Raw genomic sequence first — 20,797 nt, 5'->3', positions numbered from 1 at the left:
TTCTACATATTTGTTTAACTCATTTTTAGTTAGATTCATGACTGACCACAAAACATATGACACCAGGGGTAAGCATTGGATATAAAATTGGATACATGTGCATGTGAAGAAATGAAATAAAACTAAATGAGAACACTACATTTTTGTTTACATATCCAAATTAGAAGACAGTAAAATATCTTTCTGTTGACAAAAGATGCTGCTCGATCTGAATCATGAACAATTCCTGTCTTCCAGCAGTCCTAATGACTTCCAGTGAGTACTTTCAAAATAAATCAAAATTTCATTGGTGTGCCCAGTTAGTATTCTTCATGGTTGTTTAGTTTGAGTTATTTGTAAATTTTCTAAATTACATAACATTTTTTAAATGTATTTTGTGAAAATAAGATCAATATGTGTTTTTCAAGAATTTTGATAATCAATTTTGCCCTTATTTTACTGAACCAAAAAGGTGATTCAGCTAATTCATCCCAGGTAATTCATAACAGTCAGGATGTAATTTTTTTTTTTAATGACTATACTCAATGCAATGCCATAACATTTGAAGTTAACACAAAATAGGATATTAGGGAAAGTTGTAGATTCTGATTTACCTTTAATGTATTTCTTTCCACAAAGATTAACACAGACTTTAGTGTCGGGCATCTAAACATAAAAAGTAGCTGTGTTTCAGAAACTCTCAACTTTGCCATATTTCACTGGTCTTAACTGGTTATGTTTTTTGTGATCTTGTCTCTAGTGGCCCTAGTGGCGTCATGTCACCAGGAGAGGTGGAGTCTGCATGGGGACAGAACGGGGTGGAGCCCCGGCAGCAGGGGGGAGCCGTGGGTGGAGGCCTGGGTGTGTGAAGGGAAAAAGTTGGACTGGGTGGTTTCACAGGGAGCAGAGGCATTTGAGTCGGGGCACACATGCTTCAGCTGTGAGAGGCCCAACTCCCCTTGGCTGGCTGGCATCCCAGAGCAGAGGCAGAGAGAGAGACAGATAGGGTTGAGTTTGAGAGACCGAGGGCACGAAAGAGGCAAAAAGTGGTCAAGAAAGTTGTTTGAAAGATAGGAGAAAGGATTAGAGCCGGAGTTCTGTGCAGTGTGTCTCCTCCAGATTGTTTTTCAGTAGTGTATTTTTATCTGTAGTGAGCGTGCGAGCGGTTTGTGTTTGGAGTTGACAGCTATGGCGGATACAGGTGTCAAGAATCAGCATGCAGCCCTTGCAGAAGTGCCTTTCGACGATGAAGAGGTCGCTCTGGTGGGCGCCGCCACCGAGCCGGCAGTCGATGACGACGACGAAGACGACCCCGCCGAGGAGGTGGACTTGGTGCTGGCCACCGGCTCCGGGGGCAAGAGTGAAGCTCAGATGAACGGGGTCATGGTTCTGTCTCTGCTCGACAAGATAATCGGAGTGGTGGACAAGATCCAGCAGACCCAGAACGGCATCGAGGCCCGGCAGGAGGCCATGGAGAAGTCCGTGTCGACCATCCAGGGTGAGCTGGCGAAGCTGTCCAAGAACCACGTCGGCACGACCAACACCGTCAACAAAATGCTGGAGAAGGTGCGCAAGGTCAGCGTCAACGTCAAGACGGTACGGAGCAACCTGGAGAGGCAGGCGGGCCAGATCAAGAAGCTGGAGAGCAACGAGAACGAGCTGCTCAAGAGACGCAACTTCAAAGTCCTCATCTACCAGGTGAGATCCTTCTTTTGTTCCTTTCATCACATGAATTAAGTAAGAGCAGATATTCTTTTATTGAAAAAAAAATAATAATCACATGATTCATGTTTTAAATGTGGCTGTTAATGGGAGTATTCTTACATGTTAGTCCTGAAGGGGGTGTGTTGCATTCCCCACATCACATAGGAAGTTTGTGAGGAAGTGTGATATTCACCTAAAAGGCAGTTGGAGCAACCTCCCGACATCATCTCACTGCAGAGAGTTAAAGTCACACTGCGGCACGAGCTGAGCCTGAAAATGAAAAGGGGAGTTTCTGGATGCAGGATGTAAAGCCGAAGCTTTAGCTCTGCGGTTTCTGTGACATAAATGTTCGAATCACTTTTTCCTTAAATGTGGCTGTGACGTTTATAAAGTGCCCGACACTGCACTCCACTGTTCAGGAGCTGTTGTACAGTTTGTATTGACGCTCAGTGAGAGCTGGATTCCTCCACTCACCACTGACGGGAAAACCAGTATACTCTGGGAACAAAAAAAAAAAAAAAAAGGCAGGTAGGTAGTATCCCCTCCCACTCCACGGGACTTCATGATTACCCAATGACTATTTAAAGAGCGGTGGGAGTAAATAAAAATATAAGGCCTATAAACACTGGCATGAGGGGCTACTTGAGACAGAACCAACGCCCCACTGATGAGCGCTCACATAGCTGGCAGGCTGCTGCCATGTAAGATGAAGATGTCGGAGTTTTTTTTTTTTTTATTAGGAAGTTTCTCAGAAGTAGCGACACACTTTGACATTTACGGTGCACAAAGTTTGCACTTGAAGTTCTGTGGCATGAAACAGTCAGAAGCAACAAATATCTTTCGAATAATAAAAAATAGGTAAAAAAAAAAAGAAGAAGAAATGACACGTATGAACTCGCATGTGAGAGCTATGATCGGTGAAACTACCTCAGTGAGCAAATCTTATTTTTAGCAGGACGTGCTGTCATGTCTTGCAGCTGTGGAAGCAGCTCTGCTTCAGTTTTTTTTCTTGCGTGTAAAAGGCTCTTGTGTCACTCAATCAGGAATCTCGTCATCCAGCGACAAATCAAACAGCTGGAGACATATTTTTTGTTAAAATAGTGGTCATCTGATCCGCAGAGACCGGCTGCAACAGAGATATTTATTTTAAAAACATTAGTGCAAGTGAAACTGAGCGTTGGAAGCCTCTCGTGAGCAGAGATCACTTCTAGATCTGTATTGGCCTTCACAAACTCTTCACATCGCCCTCCTGGGACGTCCGTCGTGGGAGCAGGTTACACTGCTGGCATCCCTTAATAAATTACTCTGCAAAGCAGGTGCCCCCCCTCCCCCCCCGCTGTCTTTTGACACTGCATGCATAATGTCCTGCAAGCCTGTTCACCTGTCCGTGCGTTTATCTGATTCTGTACTTAACCCTCGTGTTGTCCTTGGGTCAAAATGACCCGCAGCTTTGTTCAACCAAGTTCTATTTTATTTTCATATTTTTTGGGGATCATTGGTGACAAGTGAGGGTTTCTTTAAAGAATGATGACCAATGATCCCAAAAAATATAGAAATAAAATAGAACTTGGTTGAACACAGCTGCGGGTCATTTTGACCCGAGGACAACACGAGGGTTAAATAAGGGAACAGTTTGCAAATGTGAGTCTCATTTCAAGTTTTGAATACTCTGTGTGTGCTTTCGACTGTGTTCGAGCAGACGCCGTATAAATCCCTCCGCATTATGTCCCTGCGGGTGTCATCTCAGCCGTAGCACCTTCATCACAGTCTGAACTTGGTCACCGTGGTGTTTTCAGAGCAGCTGTAGGAGCCGCATGTTGCCGTGTCTGTTTCGGGCTCCCGCGGTCTATTTATTCCCGGAGGATGGCTGCTCCGTGTCCAGTTTAATTGAGCGACAGATAGGCTGGTCACATATTGGCAGAGGTGCAAATCAACACTGGCTCCCAGTCAGGTTTCACCACTTTCCACCGTCTCTGTGTGTTAATGTGTTAGAGGGGGATGCATCTACAATTAAGGATGAGATGAGGGTTCGGGCACGGCAAGCAGAGGTTAAGGTAAACGTCCGGGGAATTAATGTTATTAATGTAAGCTCGTGTACGTGTGTGTGTAGGTGTGTGTGTGTGTGTGTGTGTGTGTGTGTGTGTGTGTGTGTGTGTGTGTGTGTGTGTGTGTGTGTGTGTGTGTGGCCATTCCTCACCAATATTGGCTTTCGCCTGCAGCATCGGTGTCAGTGAAGCCAGAATTGGAGTACGATGAGTGTAAACATTTGAACCTCGTCCTCTGCTTTGTTCCGCTGATATCGGCTGTAACCGTCGGTGCCGCATTTCTTCCTCCTGTCACTCTGAGAATAGCCACACACTTCAAGATTTCTGGGCCGGAAAAACTTACTCGGGGATGCTTTATAATTAAACCTGCCGTGATGGCGGCCTGCAGGATCCCCTGGCAGCAGCAGGGTGTGGTGATGGAAGACATGCGTGTCAAATCGGATGTGGAGGAAGTATTTAGATGCATTCTGAAATGTACTCAAGTAAAAGTGCAGAGGCATGAGCTAAAGATAAACTTGCAAGTGCCAAAAGTAATAGTAGTAACTGTGCAAAAGGGCCCATTAAATATATACAATCAGACATTATATAGTTGGATTGCAAACTAATGTTACAGCTGATAAAAGTGGAGCTAATTTGAAGTACTGGACACTGACAGACAGCTTAATCTTTCATCATTAATCAAAATGCATAAATTTATTATATTTTGCATTAATCTGAATCTGCCAAGTAATTACAATTTTAAAATAAACGTTTCCTTATGGAGTTAAATGCACAATATTTACTTCCTTGCTTCAGTGGAGGCGCATAACGCAGCACCGATTGGAAACACTCACGTAAAGCAACGTTAATTCGTTAAAGGAATACTCCACCGCTGCATATCACGTAGCATCGTAACATTATCATAATAACAACAGCTCTCAGTCTGTAGTGATGAGGCTTTGTGTTACCGTAGCTTCCCGTGAGACTGATATGAACCTCCCTGTGGTCACACCTCAGAAAATCCTCATTAGCACCAGCATTTCTCCCCTTCAGAGACTCCACTTACATGTTGAGAGTTTATAATCTGAAATGTCTTTTAGGGACACTTCCCTTGCTGTTAGATGGGCTCTTACATGAGTTGTGAGGATGAGGTTTAGGACTAACAACCCCATTGACTGTGAGCGTCCTCGCAGCACCTCAGGTTTCTTCCCTTTCTCTCAGCGCTCGGTGCCACCAGCCTGTCGTCAGAGCCCAGTGGACCCCAGAGGACCAGTGATTCAAGACCGGCCGCTCTCACACCCTCCCTGCATGTCTCCTCCCTGACGGGGTTACATAAGAGATTGATGTCCTCAAGGGACCATTTGCAAACACGGCAAACATGATTATTCAAAATAAGCCCAAGTTTGGTTCCTTGTTTCCCCGATACTCGTACGCTGCAGGAATGTGACTGTTTTACAACAGAGTCACGAGATTCATGTCCTGTTTTATCGTTTGCCGATGGCTGTAAGGAAAAAACAAACGAGATCCAAACTATATTCTGATGAAAGGGTATATATTTCTAATTCAAACCTTATGATAGCTGTAAACATTGATCCTCAAGTAATCAGGAAGTCCTGCTTGTCTTTTTGAGCTCAGTCTCTGTTAAGCATGATTGGAAGTGAATGCAGAAGCTGGTTGAAGTTTCTCAGCTGCTGGATAGTGAAGGTAAAGATATCTGCCGTGGAGGCGGACTGAGCTCCCTGCTCATCCTCAAACAGACGTTGCACAGCTAAGCCAACGTCCACTACTGTTTTGGCCTTCTGCTAACTTAAATCTCTGGCACTGACTCACCAACACGTTCCATATGGTCTGCCCAGGAGACTTGTATGGACGAGGGGTGTCCTGCTGTGTGACAGGAGTCCCAGCAGTCTCTCGACAAATATTACAACTGAGCGTCCAAGGGTTGCGAGTCCTGAGGCAGATGGAGCCGGTTCTGTTTTTTGGTAGTTATGTTATTACCAAAAGTAAACCAGATGATGAGATTGTTACCTGGAAACCAATCAGTCATTAAAGAGCAGTGCTCTGCCTACTGTCAATCAACCCAACAGTCTTTATTTATGAAAAGACTTTACAGACACAAGCTTGATTATGCAATTTGTGTAGAGTCCCTTTATCCTTCATTTAAATGTAACACCCTGTGGATTTACATGCATCATAATCAGCGTGCACGTTTTTACTTGAGTTTAAATGGGAGAGTTAGCAGTATATTTTAAACAGCCAATCTGATCCGTCGGCCACGTGTATGTGTTTCATAATACTCATTATCCAGTTAATTACGTGGATTAATTTGGTCTACGCAATGTGATAGTGCATGAGAGTGTGAGACCGCCCGGCTGTGTGTCTGGAATCAGGGTGTGTTTGGCTGCAGCTCAAGGACAGTGAAAGCCATGTGGTCAACTCTATCAGGGAGACGGAAGACTTCTCCGTTACCGTCTACTTACGCCACACGGGCCTCACAGAGCTGGCCGAGCTCAGCTCACAGCCAACAAGCCTCACGACCACTTTTTCTAGAATAGCCTTTAGCCCCGCCCACACTGTGTAATACACCAATTCCACTCAGTCCAGACATTGCGATGCAGACAAAGGTTTTTAGATTCTCTAGCCCACTAAATCTTTGTTGTCAGGCATGAATTGGGTTTCAGCCTCATTACAGACATGAAAGTTACGAAGCACTTAGCAGGTCTTTGCTGGCAACTTGACCAAAAAGCACTCAACCGACCAGCGGCACCAAGTTAGTGTCGTGATTCACCCTGCTGGCATTTCTCTGCGCCTCCTGCCAGCGTGCCCACTTGCCCGTCTCCCTTATCGCTCCCACTGTCAACGTAGCCCCATTTACTCCCACTCAGATGTCTAATCCGGAGCTAAGAGCTCGGCTCATTCACTCTTTGCCACAGCACTTGTAAAGTACGGTGTTCTCCTCCAGCGAGACTCTCCTCTGCGTCCTTCTGTCCTGCTACGCTCCTCTTTCCCTGAGTGGGTGGAAAGATATCTGGCGGACTCCACGTTTAACTCTTGCACGTCAGCTACCGTGTCGAGCTCCTTCGCCGTTGAGCTCCGTGCGAACCCTTGTACGTAGAACATTTATCCAGCGACTCCTGGAGCTTAGCGGCAAAGTGACATACAGAGGAAAAACACTTTTTTGGAGGCCGAGATATCCAACGGTGAACTATTCCGAGAAAGTTGCACTTTGAGGACACCTCAGTGAACTGCTTCATCTTATGAAGATAATCTTTCAAATTTTGTGAGAGCAGCGGTTCAAGATTTTTGTAAATACTGTCATGTCTTTCTGCTAAATATGAAGCTGCAGTCAGCGGCTCGTTAGCTTAGCTTAGCATGTTTTTCTGTCCAAAGGGAACAAGTCTGCTGGCCCCCCTAAAGCTCTCGTGATAAATCTTGTTTATTTAATACACACGAAGAAAGTAAGCGTAAGAACAATTTTTTTTTTTTTTTTGACAGAGGCTTACAGCACAGACTATTTATTGACTGAGAGCAGCTACTTCCTGGATTCTCCACTGGTTGCCCAGCAAACTCACGATGACAACAAGTCTCCTGTGGCCGACCAAGAATAGTCCATCAGTGTGTAAGCTAGTGGTTTCACGTTTTCTATACGGGGGGGTGAGCGTGGCATTGAGCTGTTCATTTGAACTCTTGGCCCGCAAAGTTTTAAACTATTCCTTTAAAGTAAAACTATTATTTCCTCTGTTTGTCTTTTCCTCTCCTCACATTTGTTTTATCAGCAACCAGCGACCTCATGGAGCCAGAACACTGTTTCTTTTGGCTTGTTTGGCCAAATCTAAATGTACTGCTCTAATCCTCTCTCTCTCTCTCTCTCACTCACTCACTCACCCACACACACACACACACACACACACACACACACACACACACACACACACACACACACACTCACACACTCTCTCTCTCTCTCTCACATTTTGTTTGTGGTTCTTTTATTATTCAGGAAAGCTCAAAGCCATTGTCCTTGCTTGGAAAAATCCTTCTAATGATGTCACGTGTGTACCGGCCGCCATCCTCTGCTATTGTTCCCCATGTTTTTCTGTTTTCTTTGCTTTTGCAAAGCAAACAGGATTTTTCTAGCCGCCTGTGTCATAAAAATATATGCTCAAGTTGAAAGGGAAAACCTTTTTAATCACTTATCACTCAGTAAGGACGAACACTTGTGTGGTAATTAGGCGGGAGTCATTTTATACATTTCCTGTCTGATCTGGTTTGTCAGATCAAGTGTGCAACACCTTGTTTTTCTGTAGTTTGTGTGTGTGTGTGAGGTGCAGGAGGTGGACTTGCTGATAGTGTTGCTGTACCACTTCCTGTGCTGCTCTTGCTAGGATGTAGTTTGTACAGCAGAAAGAGAACTCTTGCTATTTCTGCATGTGAAAACACTGCACATGTTTTGTGAGCTAGTTATGAGTTGAGTCTTCCACAGAACTTTCACACCATGTGTGATTTACATGGTGGAGTACTTCAAGGACATATTTATAACGTGTGTGATGATGTTGTTCAGAGGAAATATGAGACACCGGCTTATTAGTTTGTGTTGCGTTTAGCTGTAACACTCGCAGTCATTCGCCGCGAGCGTGTGTTCCTGTCTTTAGTGCTTTTGAGCTGTTTCTCTTCATCAACGAGAGGACGTTCCCGAGTCGCACCTGTTAAAATAGCCAGACTGGTGATCTCAGGCCAAAGCTGCTTTCCCATCTCGCCAAACATCCCCGTCCCCAGCAGCAGCAGCAGCAGCAGCAGACGACAGGATTCACCAGCTGGGTGTCTGATCAGGTCGCCCACTCAGCTTAAACAGTTGTAGTTGTCATCCAGCTTCTTGGACGACTCACTGAAATGTGTCCTCGTAGCGCATCACAACTCGGTGGAAGCTGCTGATACTCTCCGTGCTGTTTATTCCAAGATTTGTAGGCACACCCTTCAGGCGAGGCCATTGCCAAAATAAAAACTTGGCCAAATGATCTGAGCAGTGGAACGGTGTAGTGTCCTGTTTCATTGACTGAGTCTGAATTTAGAAAATCAGCACCACCAATTGATTGATTCATTTTCTTATATACTGTTTTTTTGGGGGTTATTTCCAGATAAATGCACATTTTTAGCATCACATGTTATGATGCGTGTGTAAAATGACAAGATTTCCCAAAGAAAACTTCACAGCACCAATACAGTAAGTGGCCACCTCCAAACACACAAATGAAACTACCTGCAAATCGACCTCTGGAGACATCCTTTGATGCATCTTTTTTTTCTAACATGCTGCTAAAGCTGCATCCACACATTCACTGGTAATACAAGTGACTGTTATCTCTGTAACTTAACACCTTGCGTGTGAAAGTAAAGTGTGACCGGTGCTAACCGTCAGTCTGAAGTGCAGCAGTCAGGTTCCCCCAGTGCTTTATTTCACTGCTGCAGTGACGGCTCGCTGTTCTTGTCACTGGTATGCGAGTAATATGCTGCCACTGAGAGTTTGCGAGGACACAGTGAGTTCTGCGTACCCTTGGCGTTAGATTTTGCATGCACATGCGTGTTTTGGATTATGAATCTATAAATGATAGAAATTGTGCATAAATTATGTTCTCAGTGGACGAGGCAAATTTGAGCATTCGATTGTGTCTAATCTAGTAATGCTAATGAAAATACATTTTCAATGAGGATTTGAACACTATTACTGAAGTCCAGTAAAAAAAAATACTGATCCCAGGAGCTTAATTAAAGTACATTCAATCAACTATATTTTTTGTATTAAATATCTCAAACCATTATTAACTTAAGAAAAAACATGTTACTGAAAAGTTTGCCGTTAACACACGATTGTGTTTATGAGGTGAAGTACACTTTTTCTCCTCAAGAATTTATACAGTTTTGGATTACATTGCCGTCATTATTTAAAACGGCACTTGATTAATTTCACGAGGATGTTTATTTATTCCATTACTACCAAGTGTAGTAAGTGTATCAGTGTTTGGCACAAGTTGGTGTCTCTTATGTCATCTTTTCCAGCGATAATGTCCCAGTTGTCTTTAGCAAAGTATGTGTGTGATTGGCCGAATGCCTTCTTTCCTCTACCTCCAGATGTTACTTTGGAGGAGTTGTTGGTCATTAACCATTGAATTGGCCCAAAGTAATTCGGTAGTTAAGAGTTTTGTGTAGCTGGACTCGGGAGTGAATTCATTTGGGCAATTTATATCTTCCTTCACTTCATCAACAAATCTTGTAATTTGTGTTTAGTAATAAAAAGACAAAGGATACTGTGACTCACTTCCCTATTACAACACACTGTTTCACTTAAAATGGTGGAAATCAAACCATTTTAAAATCTAAATGTTCACAGTAAGATGTGCAAATTCCTGTTTATGCCTCAACTGGTTTCACTCTTTCAGTTACATAAATGGAAAATTTGAGCTGAGAATTGTTCAATTTGGCTGAAAGTGCACTTTGTCCGTATACATGGCACCAATGGAGAGAAAGACATGGTTATATAATATATTCCAGTAGTGTAGCTGCCAGTTCACACAGAGGCGTAAATGGAAAAGTACATTTTCCGTCTTTGCATGGGACTAACCCTGCTGGGATTCCAGTGGTTTCAGAGTCGGTGGTTTTGGGAAGGCTGAGCTGTGGAATAGGGCTTCCCCAAGTGCATGAAATCACAAATCACCATGACAGAAATACCCAGGAACTCCCTTCCTGTGGCGTGAACTGTAACATGACATCGCCCGGTTGGCCATGTGGTGTACAGAAGCCCTCTCTTTGACTGAATCTGTCTATAGACAGACTGGGATTGGCTGTTATTTTTTCCGTTACCAGCAGGACACTTAAACATCAGAGTAGCTTGTTCTAAAATGAATAGGACGCCTTCGTGAAACAGAATTTGCATTGTGCCCTCATTCATGAGAGTCGCCCCCAAGATGCCATAGGTAGGAGGCGGCTGGCTCGTCCTCTGAATTGTTTGACCCTTATTTAGTGGAGCGTGGGAGGCATCAATATTAAACTCCTTATTTTAGCCCTCTTTAAAAGCGTCACGATTCAAGCGTATGTGGGACACTCGCACGCGAACCTCCCAACTCTGCCTCATGTCAATCTCTCGCTTGGCCTTCTCCCGTCCTGGGGGGGGCTACGTGGGTCAATGATATCACTCATTGTGAAAGCTAAGTGCACAGCTGCAGGAGGACTGGACAGGATCAGACAGCTGCTCCTGTGACTCACTGCAGAGGCCTTTCATCACACTGCCTCAAAAGGAATAGTGTGTGTCTGTTTATCTACAAGCCCGCTGAACGCCTGCGAGCGTGCAGGTCTGTGTTATTGGGCACTCATTCGTGATCTAAACAACAGTCAGACGTGCTTTATTTCCTAACTAATGGCAGTTATTAATATACTGTATTCTTTGTAATAATCTTGTAATTATTCCAAATGCAAATAGGAAAGTAAAAAGGTTTGTAATTAGTGCAATTACAAGATAGAACGTAGATACAAACATTTGGATTGACATTATGCAACAGGAAAGTAAGAAAAGACATTTAGAATTGCATAATGCAATAGGATCACTAATGTATCACAATATATATGCCATTTGTAAATGATATAGCATGTATTTATGGTTTAAGAGTATATACTAGATAGATTGTTATTTAATATAGTAGTTACCTGTATTTGTTTTTTACGCACACACCACAAATTGAAAAGCACACAACCGCCTTACAGCTAGTAATAACAAGAAACATCCAGAGGAGAGCAGGTTTCTTTTCTGCATGCATGAAACGTCTGTAACAGCAAAATTTTGTAGTTATGTCTACGTGTTGGACGATATGTCTGTGACTATATGTGAAGAGGGAAACAAAACATTCTCACGGTGGAAGATCTCCCCGTTCTGTTTTGACTACGAGTTTTCGGTTACAAATGTGTGGCTGTATCTGTAAGTGGGGTCAGACTCATCATGTGTACACGAGCCTGTCCTTTCAGCTGAAACATTGACTTTTTTTTACAAAAGACAGTTCATTGTATCTTTGTTTATCTGTTCATTTCTCACTGGAAATACATCATTTCCACGACAATGGCCAAATCACTTAAAATACCAAAAAAGGGCTTGTCTTTGTTGCAGCTGTACCATATTTAAAGCAAGAGCTTTGAACGTAGTGGATCAGTGACGGTCTTGTAACAGCAGCTAGAGAGACGGAGAAGGCTGCGGAGGCAGATAGATGCCAGCAGCCTTAGTCAAAGCTGCTGTGGTTTCAGTATAGCGCTGATTGTGGGTACTGTTTCCTCTGTCGCCCGTGGTAACAGTCAGTGGTTACGTTATCCCCGAGCCTCTGTATGAGTCAGACTGAACATTTTGCCCCTGAAAAAATGAGAAAGCATTGCTGTTGTGTAATGAAAAGTTTGAATTAAATTATTTTTGAAGGCTTATTTTTACCATCGGGAGGAAAAATTCTTTATATAATATTGAATTTAATGTCCAAGTCACCAAATTAGGAGGTTTCTGATCTCCCACAGGTGATGACGGAGCCTCTTAACCGCATCTCTTTTAGCTTCGCATTTCTGCCTCGCTTGTTTTTTTCCTTGAAGAGTTGTAGTTATAGTTGTTTACCAAAGGTTTTCCCCTCGTTCTGCTGTGGCTTTTCAATTGCGTCTCCCGCGTTGTGCCTCCTTCTTCAGCCCAGACAGTTGTTGGCTTGTCTGAACAAACCGAGCACACGCTCAGAGTGAGTGAAAGAGAGACTTCTCACTCTTTCTGGCCCACTTTTCCATGAGGTATGATTCACGCTATTCTCAGAGGAAAGAAACATCAGCAAGAGACCTTCTTCTCATTGAGTACAGCATACATACTCAGTCACTATTCCCCTGGGCACCTGTCAGTAAACACACACACGCACACACACACACACACACACACACACACACACACACACACACACACACACACACACACACACACACACACACACACACACACAGAGGGCCGAGTTTACCACTGCCAGTAAGTAGGAGGAGAGAGGAAGGTAACACAGGGACTCTAATGGACTTAACATATTCGTCCTCAAGCCCTCAGTCTGTTGGGTTTGTAATCAAGCCGGGAATCCCAAACAGGGTCCACTGATACTATCACAATTTCCACAATGCCGGCTGAGTCAAGTATTCAGAATGTAAACAGTGAAATGTTTCAACACGCCATGTTCCCATGAGCCCGTTTTAAACACATGACTCAAATACGGCACACAAAGTCATCAAGATACCGTTTCGTAGAGTTACAGTGATAATTAGTCTGATGCTGTATCGGCTTTTCACAAATGTATCAATATCCAAACATATATAGGTTTATAGAGGTATGTACAGGTGTGAGGAAATGTATAAACAGTGTCAGGATTATATAGTTTCTCCTCTAGAGAATCCTAAAAAGTTGATTCAGCAGTATAAAATGTTCCACTGATATTACACCAAAGCGTTTAATAACCCCTACAGTAACGATGGTGTCATATTTTGCCTCTCTGAGGCATGAAAAGGAAAGTGCCTTAGATTTAGGTACCAAAACTACTTTTATATGTTCAGGAAAAAAAAATCTTAGTTTGGGTTAAGATTTGTAAATTAACATCACATAAGCTTCCTAATGCGCGTTACGCAAGTTATATATGTTACTTTAAAGAAATGCAATTTTTGCTTTGTCACGGACTCAAACTCTGGTCATCATAGTTAAAAGTTGTTGTTTTTTTTACACCCAATTATCAATATTAATATGAGCCAAAAGTCCAGTTGGTCAGACGATACTTTCTGACTGCATAATAAAAACCTTTAATGTAAGTGGTCGGAAAATGCAGGTATAAAAACAGCATGTGGAACCATTCAGCCGGTTCACCAAACAAGACCTTTTAAAGTGATTCAAAATCCTTAAATAAGTATAGAAATCCTTTTTAAATGTGGTGCGTGCTTTTTTCCATCAATTTCAAGTCAAAACTTGTTTGCCTGGAAAAACCTCTTAAGTTTGTCAGTAATGATCGTGATTAGCATTACATAGCTTTAGTGAGGCGCAGTATGAAATTAACAAGGTCCTTCTCTATGGTTTATTTTCCCTGTTATGGATGACCTCACCAGCTCCCAGCATGCCGTGCACTGCTGTTTTCCATTGGCTGCAGAAGCTTCCTATTCAGGTGTTCATAGTTTGGCTTTACGGAAAAATCTGTCTCTCCCTTTGCGGGAGGGTGGGGGTACATGTCACACTCACACATAGTTAATGCTATTTTTATGTTTGTATTTATTCACCGGGTTTCCCTTTCCTTTGTGTTGCCCCCGCAAATACGAGACAATAATAATATGTTCCATGTATTTTTGAAAGGTACGCTTAAGATGCCGGGTTTAAATGTTTAGACGCCCCTCCATCAGTAAACAAGTTCTGCCAGGGACATATGAGGTCACTCACAGATTCTTACACAGCCATTTCTTTAATGTACTTTATAACTCTATGCACATGTTTATCCCGCATGTGTTTATCTTTAATTCCTTAGTTAGTTCTCAGGGCACTTTTCAAGAAACTACATGAGAAAATGTTGCAGTAGAGTTATGTCCATGTGTTCAAAATATATTACATTAATGTCATTGATATAACTCGCCCTTACTTTGCTCAGTATGCAAAGCAGGTGCAGCGTTTTTATTTTAGTTTAATCGTAGGCGAACACACACACGCAACAACTGAGAACCTCATGTCAGTACATTGTTGTAGAGATGTCAGCTGTTTATCCAGCTAAACTCCGCTACCCACCAGGGACAACATGAGGAGGTGGTTGCTACGGTGACAGGGTGCTGTGTTTATCTGTTGCCGAGCGGGGGCGGGGGTGGTGTTGGTTGACGGAGGGTGAGCGCTGTGGTGGCCGGTTGCCAGAGAGCGGTAGATGGAATCCAGAGAGTGGGAAAGGCCAGCCCCAAAATAAACCCATACAGAGCGCGTCCGCCAGGTGCGCTCCATACTCAGCACCAGATAAGGAAGCAATGTCCATTTTATGATGGATCGTATGGCAGTATTTGAACTGTCCGGGGAGATGTGCTGCTTATGGGATCTGACAGGTGTTTGTCTTTCAGAAGTCGGGAAGAAAATAATTTTTTTCTGTCAATACTGCAACTTGTTGTTTATTCTAATTTCAATAAGTCTTGACACGTGTACCACTTTTATTACATTAACAGTGATAAACCAGTAAAAAGCTTTACTTTCAAACCTTTCGCTGTTCCTGTTTTCCAGAAAATCTAAACTGGATGTAACTGCGTATTTGATCCAATTCACTCGCTGTGAAGAAAACTACTTTTTTTTCCTCAATATTTGTATGTTTATTTCCATTTGCAGTCACTCAGACACACGCTGTTGTGCTGACTCTGGATTTGTCCGCTCTCTTCTCCCGTGCTCCTCTCTATGAGTAATGTATCAAGACGTTGAGTTGCAATGCACGTCTCTATGAAGTGACAATACTGTCATGGAAAACAAAACAAGTAGTCTAAAGAGGATGTGGTGCTTATTTGTTGCGTGACTTGAATTGAGACAAGAGATAGTGTTTCAAAAATGGAGAAGAGAGGAGAAGAACCAGCAATGATTTAATCTGAAGTGACTTCAAGCGGCTGGGGGTGATTATACACTTCATATTAGATTGAACGATGAAGATGTTCACTTGTGTCAGAAGTGATGCGTGAATGTAATCTGTCGACGTGGTGATGATGATTGGTCTGACAAATTATTTATTGCTGCCTTTTTAAACTGTTTATTTTTACAATGTTCCCCATGAGGAGGTGTTGAACTCGATGGTGAAGATAAATCGACGTCTGCTGTCAGCATTGAGGAACACTGTTTCCACTGAGCCTGTGTTCTGCAGGAGTTATTGGCTTGTACGTGGCAACGTGCTGACAATAATCACATTTATTGATCTCTTCACAGAGCCATTATTGGACAAAATGAGTAGGAGTTATATATCTCAAAATTTCACACAATTCATCAAAGCAAATTTCTATTTGAAGCTAAAAAGTTTATTGTGAAGGAGTTCCTGTTTCTGGTTACACATTTATTTATCAGCTTCCTGTTCTTAATGTTAAACAGTACTGCTAAAATATGATGAGAGGCATCACATTCAGTCAAATGATGCTTAAAATTTCAAACATCTATATATTCGACTTCCTTGATTCAAGATAAAAAGAGAATTTAACATATGCACAGTTTAACAAATAACAACTGAATCGTGGATAAAAATAGATAAAAACGAACACAAATGCAAGATCAAAACATTTGTCTTGAGCTGCTTTCTTAAGGTCTCAACAGAGTCTACAAAGTTTTAGTCCAACAGGGGAGAGGTCTAAAGTTTAGGAGCCACAACTTCTTCAACTTTCTTTACTTTTGAGTCTGGAGTCTTGCAGTACTTTTTTAATAAGTGCAGGTGCCTGACCAGTGATCAAATTGATTAAATAAATAAATGGACTGAAATCCTGTAATTCACTATTTTCGATGGTATACTATATAAACGGTCAAAATGTAAGGCCTTTAAAATTGTCAGAGAAAACTGACCATTAAAAGTATCAGTATCAGGCTGGCCTCGGCGACCACGGTGACCTAGGTTCATATTTATGTTCAGTTATTATTATTTTCATTGCCAATAGCGATTGTATCTACAGTGTCACTGAAGATGCTGAATGGATTAAATCCACAAAGATGCAGTGAGGTGTGGCGCTGCGGTGCAGCAGGGTGGGGCCATTAATCCCTCTTGTGGGAAGGGGGGGGGGGGGGTCACAGACACTCTGTTGGGGGGGTCACATTCTTAGCATAGTCCTGCTTCTCCCTGTGTGGATATCAGGTGCCACACTGACAGTGTCCTGCCAAACAGCATGGGAATGTGGCTGCTGCAGTGCTGATTGACTGGCAGCGGTCAGCAGTACAACAAGTAGTTTGATGTTTGTATGAGTGATGTTATAACGACGTGCCCTTTGTTTGTGGACTCATGAGGACTGTGTATGTTGTGGAAGCGTGGAGCAGTTTTGTAAAGAATTGGAAGGAATTTAAATATAAACTTGAAACTAGATATTAAATGTAGGTTGGGATTGTCTGCTGTTAGATGTGAACGTAATGTGAAGCTTTAATGGCCAACAGAAGTTTTTATACAGAAATCTAATCACAGGAAATACACCCCTAGTCGGATGCAAAATTTTGTTGGCTTTAGTTTCAGTGTGACTGGAGTTGCAGATTATAAAAGTTTTCTATCAAGCCCCATATTTGTATTATTACTCCAGAGATGCGTTGTACAATGCACGTGACAACAGCAGCCTATGTTCTTGTATTTCTCAATAATTAAACTTATAACGACTGGTTTTGTTGGCATACGATTGACACCACTAGATGGCGGTCTTCACCAGCTACAAACAGTGAACCGCTGTGTGCACTGAGTGGGTAGAAGGCAGAGTATCATGCTCACATTTTCAATTTATTTTCTCACCATTATCTTACCTTTCTCAGGCCCATAATTTTCACAACATATTAAATGAAATGTCATAATTTCCATTAATCATATACCCAATCAGTGGAGCGCCAGTTCTGCTAATATTGTACTAAATGTCAAATTGAAAACGTTATTCAATTCACACTCTGTAACCCTTTAATATGCTGCTGTTGTGGTTTGTTAGTGTTCTGTCTTTCTTATCCTTTCTATTTTGTGTCCTCAGGACCAAATGAAGGCACCAAAGGCATCCAAATCCAAGACGGCAGAGACGGTAGCTGAAGCAGCGGAGGGCCTGGAGCAAATACCTGAGGAGGGACAAGAGGAGTTACCTGCCAATCTCAACTCGGATGAAGAGGTGGAGATTGAGGAGATTATCGAAGAGTCTCGCACCAAGCGCCTCCAACGCAGCACCAAACAGCAAGTGGACAACATAAAGAAAGCCTTCTCCAAGGAGAAAATGGAGAAGACCAAACTGAAGACCAAGGAGAACTTGGAGAAGACCAAGCAGAGAACCCGGGAGAACCTGGAGAAGACAAGACAGAGAACCCGTGACAACCTGGAGAAAACCAAGCACAGCCTGGAGAAGAAGATTGGCAAGCTCGGGACCCGCATGACCCCCAACATGGAGCGCAGGGCGAAGATGAAGACCTCCAAGGAGAAGGCAAAGAAGTCCCTCACACCCGACCACACGATCTACGCTCGCTCCAAGACCACCGTGTACCGCGTTCCCCCCTTCACCTTCCACGTCAAGAAGATCCGAGAAGGGGAGGAGGAGGTGGTGCAGAACACAGAGATGGTGGAGGTGACCGAGGCGGAGCTTCAGCCGGGGGGAGAGGAGAACGGGCTGGGCGTGCACCTGGAGGTGGAGGAAGGGGAGCTGGTGAGGGTGGACAGCCCAGAGATGGAGGATCTGTTGGAGGTGACTGAGGACTCTCAGCTGGTCATGGTGGAGCCAGACCACCTAAAGAAGGCTGTGAAGGAAGAGATGTGAGGAGGAAGAAGGAAGAGTCTAATCACAAGGACAGAGTTCTGGTCGTAGGGACTTTCTAGACATGATCACAATCTATGTCATGTTTTCTTTTCTCTTTTTATTCTACCCAACAGGGATGACTTTCATATTTGCTCTTATTTAGCACACAAATAAGAAAAACAAAACAAAAACAAAGTTAGCTTTTAAGATATGCAACAGTATTTGCTGTTTGTTGTTGGTTTGATTAATTCTATGGCTATAAGAAAAAAAATATATAAATAGTCTTTTGCTGTTAGAATGTAATGTTTCCTATTTCCCATGTATGACGTGCACATTAATACGTATGGTAAAAGGAAGTTGTTTGCGAGACACATGTTATAATGGATGGTTTAAGTAATGTAATGTGTATGAACAAGTAGGCAGAGTTTAGTCCTACAGCAAAATAAAAAGAACTGAAGATGAAGTGCAGGAGGAGATGAGTTGGACTGGATTTACACTTTACAAAACTTCACTCCTGATAATCAAAAAGCTTTGGGGCATAAAGCTTATTTACTGCTAATTATTCACACATTCACAACATGTGTTAGGCATGTTACAATGTCAGGTTTGTCCGTGTTAAAGACCGAAGTGTAAATGACTGAAAATATGTGTGTGATGTCTAATAAATTATATTGGGAACATTGAAACACTGATAAATTCAAATATTAGGATGTTTAAACCATTACAGATAACACCACACTAAAAAGTGAAAAATTCTGTTTGGGACACTAACTTTAAGAGCTAATGTTTTACCTTTTTGAAGAGGCAGCAAGTCGATATCCTACGTGTATATTTTCTATGTTTCGATAAAAAGATCCTTTTAAGAACTAATACTGCGTTATTGTGCGGAGAAACATCGCTCGCTGCTCTTTTTCTGGGTCATTAATTGGTCACTCATTCAAAATTTATTCAGCCATAATTTCATGAAAAACTTCAAGTTGATTATAATGAAATAAAAAATGTTACTTTGGCTGTGGTGAATTTCAACACGGCATGCTTGAAGACATGTTTTGATCATCACTTACATGTAATGTTTTGATGTACATCCACCATGTCATATCTGTTGCATCTGGACATATTGTACTCACCAAGTTTCACAAAGCACGCTCCGGCACAGAGGAGAAGAAGAACGACTGCGTCACCATGGCCACATTGGCACATCCCTATTACATTTTCTCCAGAGTAATTGCAGGCAGAAAATGAATGGTCTGAAGAGCAAGATGACAGTTTAATGACTGATTTTGTAACACGTGGTGAGGCAAATGTCACCCTAAATGCAGATGAATGGAGACAGCACACTGCCAGCTATTATGAATGGCATGGCACTTTAATAAATATCAGAACATCGCAACTGGATTATTCAGTCCGCAAATGTTTTTGGAGCAACCCGGTTGGAGCAATCTTATGTTCTTCCTCTGAATTATGAAAATAAATGACGTCACGAGCCATCTGATGGTAAATCATAAAATGAGGCTGCCGTTATAACTTAGAGAAGATAGTGTACGATGACAGGAAGCTATTGTAATTATTCTGGAAATGGCATTGTTCAACCGTGACCACTTTTGATCACAAAAGATAAGAACGCAGGGCTTCAGACAGGAACAAGGTGAATGTGTGAATGTGTGGCTTCCATTTTCCTCCTTCTGGGGACTTGTGTGACCTTGATGTGGTGTAGGCGTGCGGAGGCCCACTGCGTAGCATGGAGCACCATTAGAATAATCAATGGGCAGGGAAATGCAATTAAGGAGAGTGCTCTGTCTGAGCACAGAGCAGGGTAGAGGTACAGGGAGAAAGACAAGAGAAAAAGGATGTGTATTTGTTTGCAGGTGCGATAGTGAGGACTGTGTGAGTACAAGCATCAAGTGGAAAGGCCATAAAAGAAACAAAAATAAATCAGTTATAGGCATGTAATCACGCATAGGTTTACAATATTTTCAGCAATATCTTTTTATTGAGTTTGAAAAAAAACCCTAATATTATCTCAGTCACACTTGAAGTTTAACCTTTGAAGAAATGTGTGTTTATGCCAATATTTTTGCCTAATTTTAAGCGATACTGGTTATTAAACAAATCGAGCCTGCTATAAATGTGAAGCAGGCCGTGCAGTTTATACAGAAATATTGCCATTCAGAAAGAAAAAAAAAGATCAGGCGCACTGCTGCAACATAATGTGACTCATAATTGCTGTTGTTGTGTTTATAAGTCCTCTTTTTGCCTGACCAATTCAGTATAAATAAAGCCTTATTAAATAATATACACTTCCTCTTATTTTATTTTGTTGAATTTGATGAACCTTTTAAATATCTGATTACCTGTGTGTTTATTCTGTTCTGAGAAGGTGGGTATATCAGGCGAGAAATTAAAATGCCCCGAGGTCAATAATCAAGTGCACTGGTGTTATTAAACTCTTCATGACGTCGACATTGCCAGTAACTCAGATGACTTCCAGCCTGGCTGTTCTGTTGAAGTGCTCGTCCTCCCTCCGGAACAACGAAGCGTGCCGGCCTGCTCTGTGGTCTATTCGCAGGGAGGGTTTGCGAGTGGTAACAGCTCAGTTGCGACAGCAGTCAACATGGCGT

General features: G+C 42.5%; 1 protein-coding gene across 1 annotated transcript; it reads left to right on the top strand.

Moving 5' to 3' along the window:
- Positions 1-808: 808 nt before the first annotated feature.
- Positions 809-20,472, top strand: cavin1a (caveolae associated protein 1a). Its single transcript, XM_069148663.1, has 2 exons — positions 809-1,677; positions 17,433-20,472. The coding sequence occupies exons 1-2, from the start codon at positions 1,168-1,170 to the stop codon at positions 18,198-18,200; spliced, it is 1,278 nt and encodes a 425-aa protein (XP_069004764.1). The 5' UTR covers positions 809-1,167; the 3' UTR covers positions 18,201-20,472.
- Positions 20,473-20,797: the final 325 nt, after the last annotated feature.

Source organism: Embiotoca jacksoni, unplaced genomic scaffold (assembly GCF_022577435.1).
Source record: "Embiotoca jacksoni isolate LCO1_2020_lvr unplaced genomic scaffold, fEmbJac1.0.p SCAF_15, whole genome shotgun sequence".
NCBI classification, from domain to species: Eukaryota; Metazoa; Chordata; class Actinopteri; family Embiotocidae; genus Embiotoca; species Embiotoca jacksoni.
Note: the sequence above shows the minus strand (reverse complement) of the source record. Positions and strands in the feature narration are given on the sequence as shown.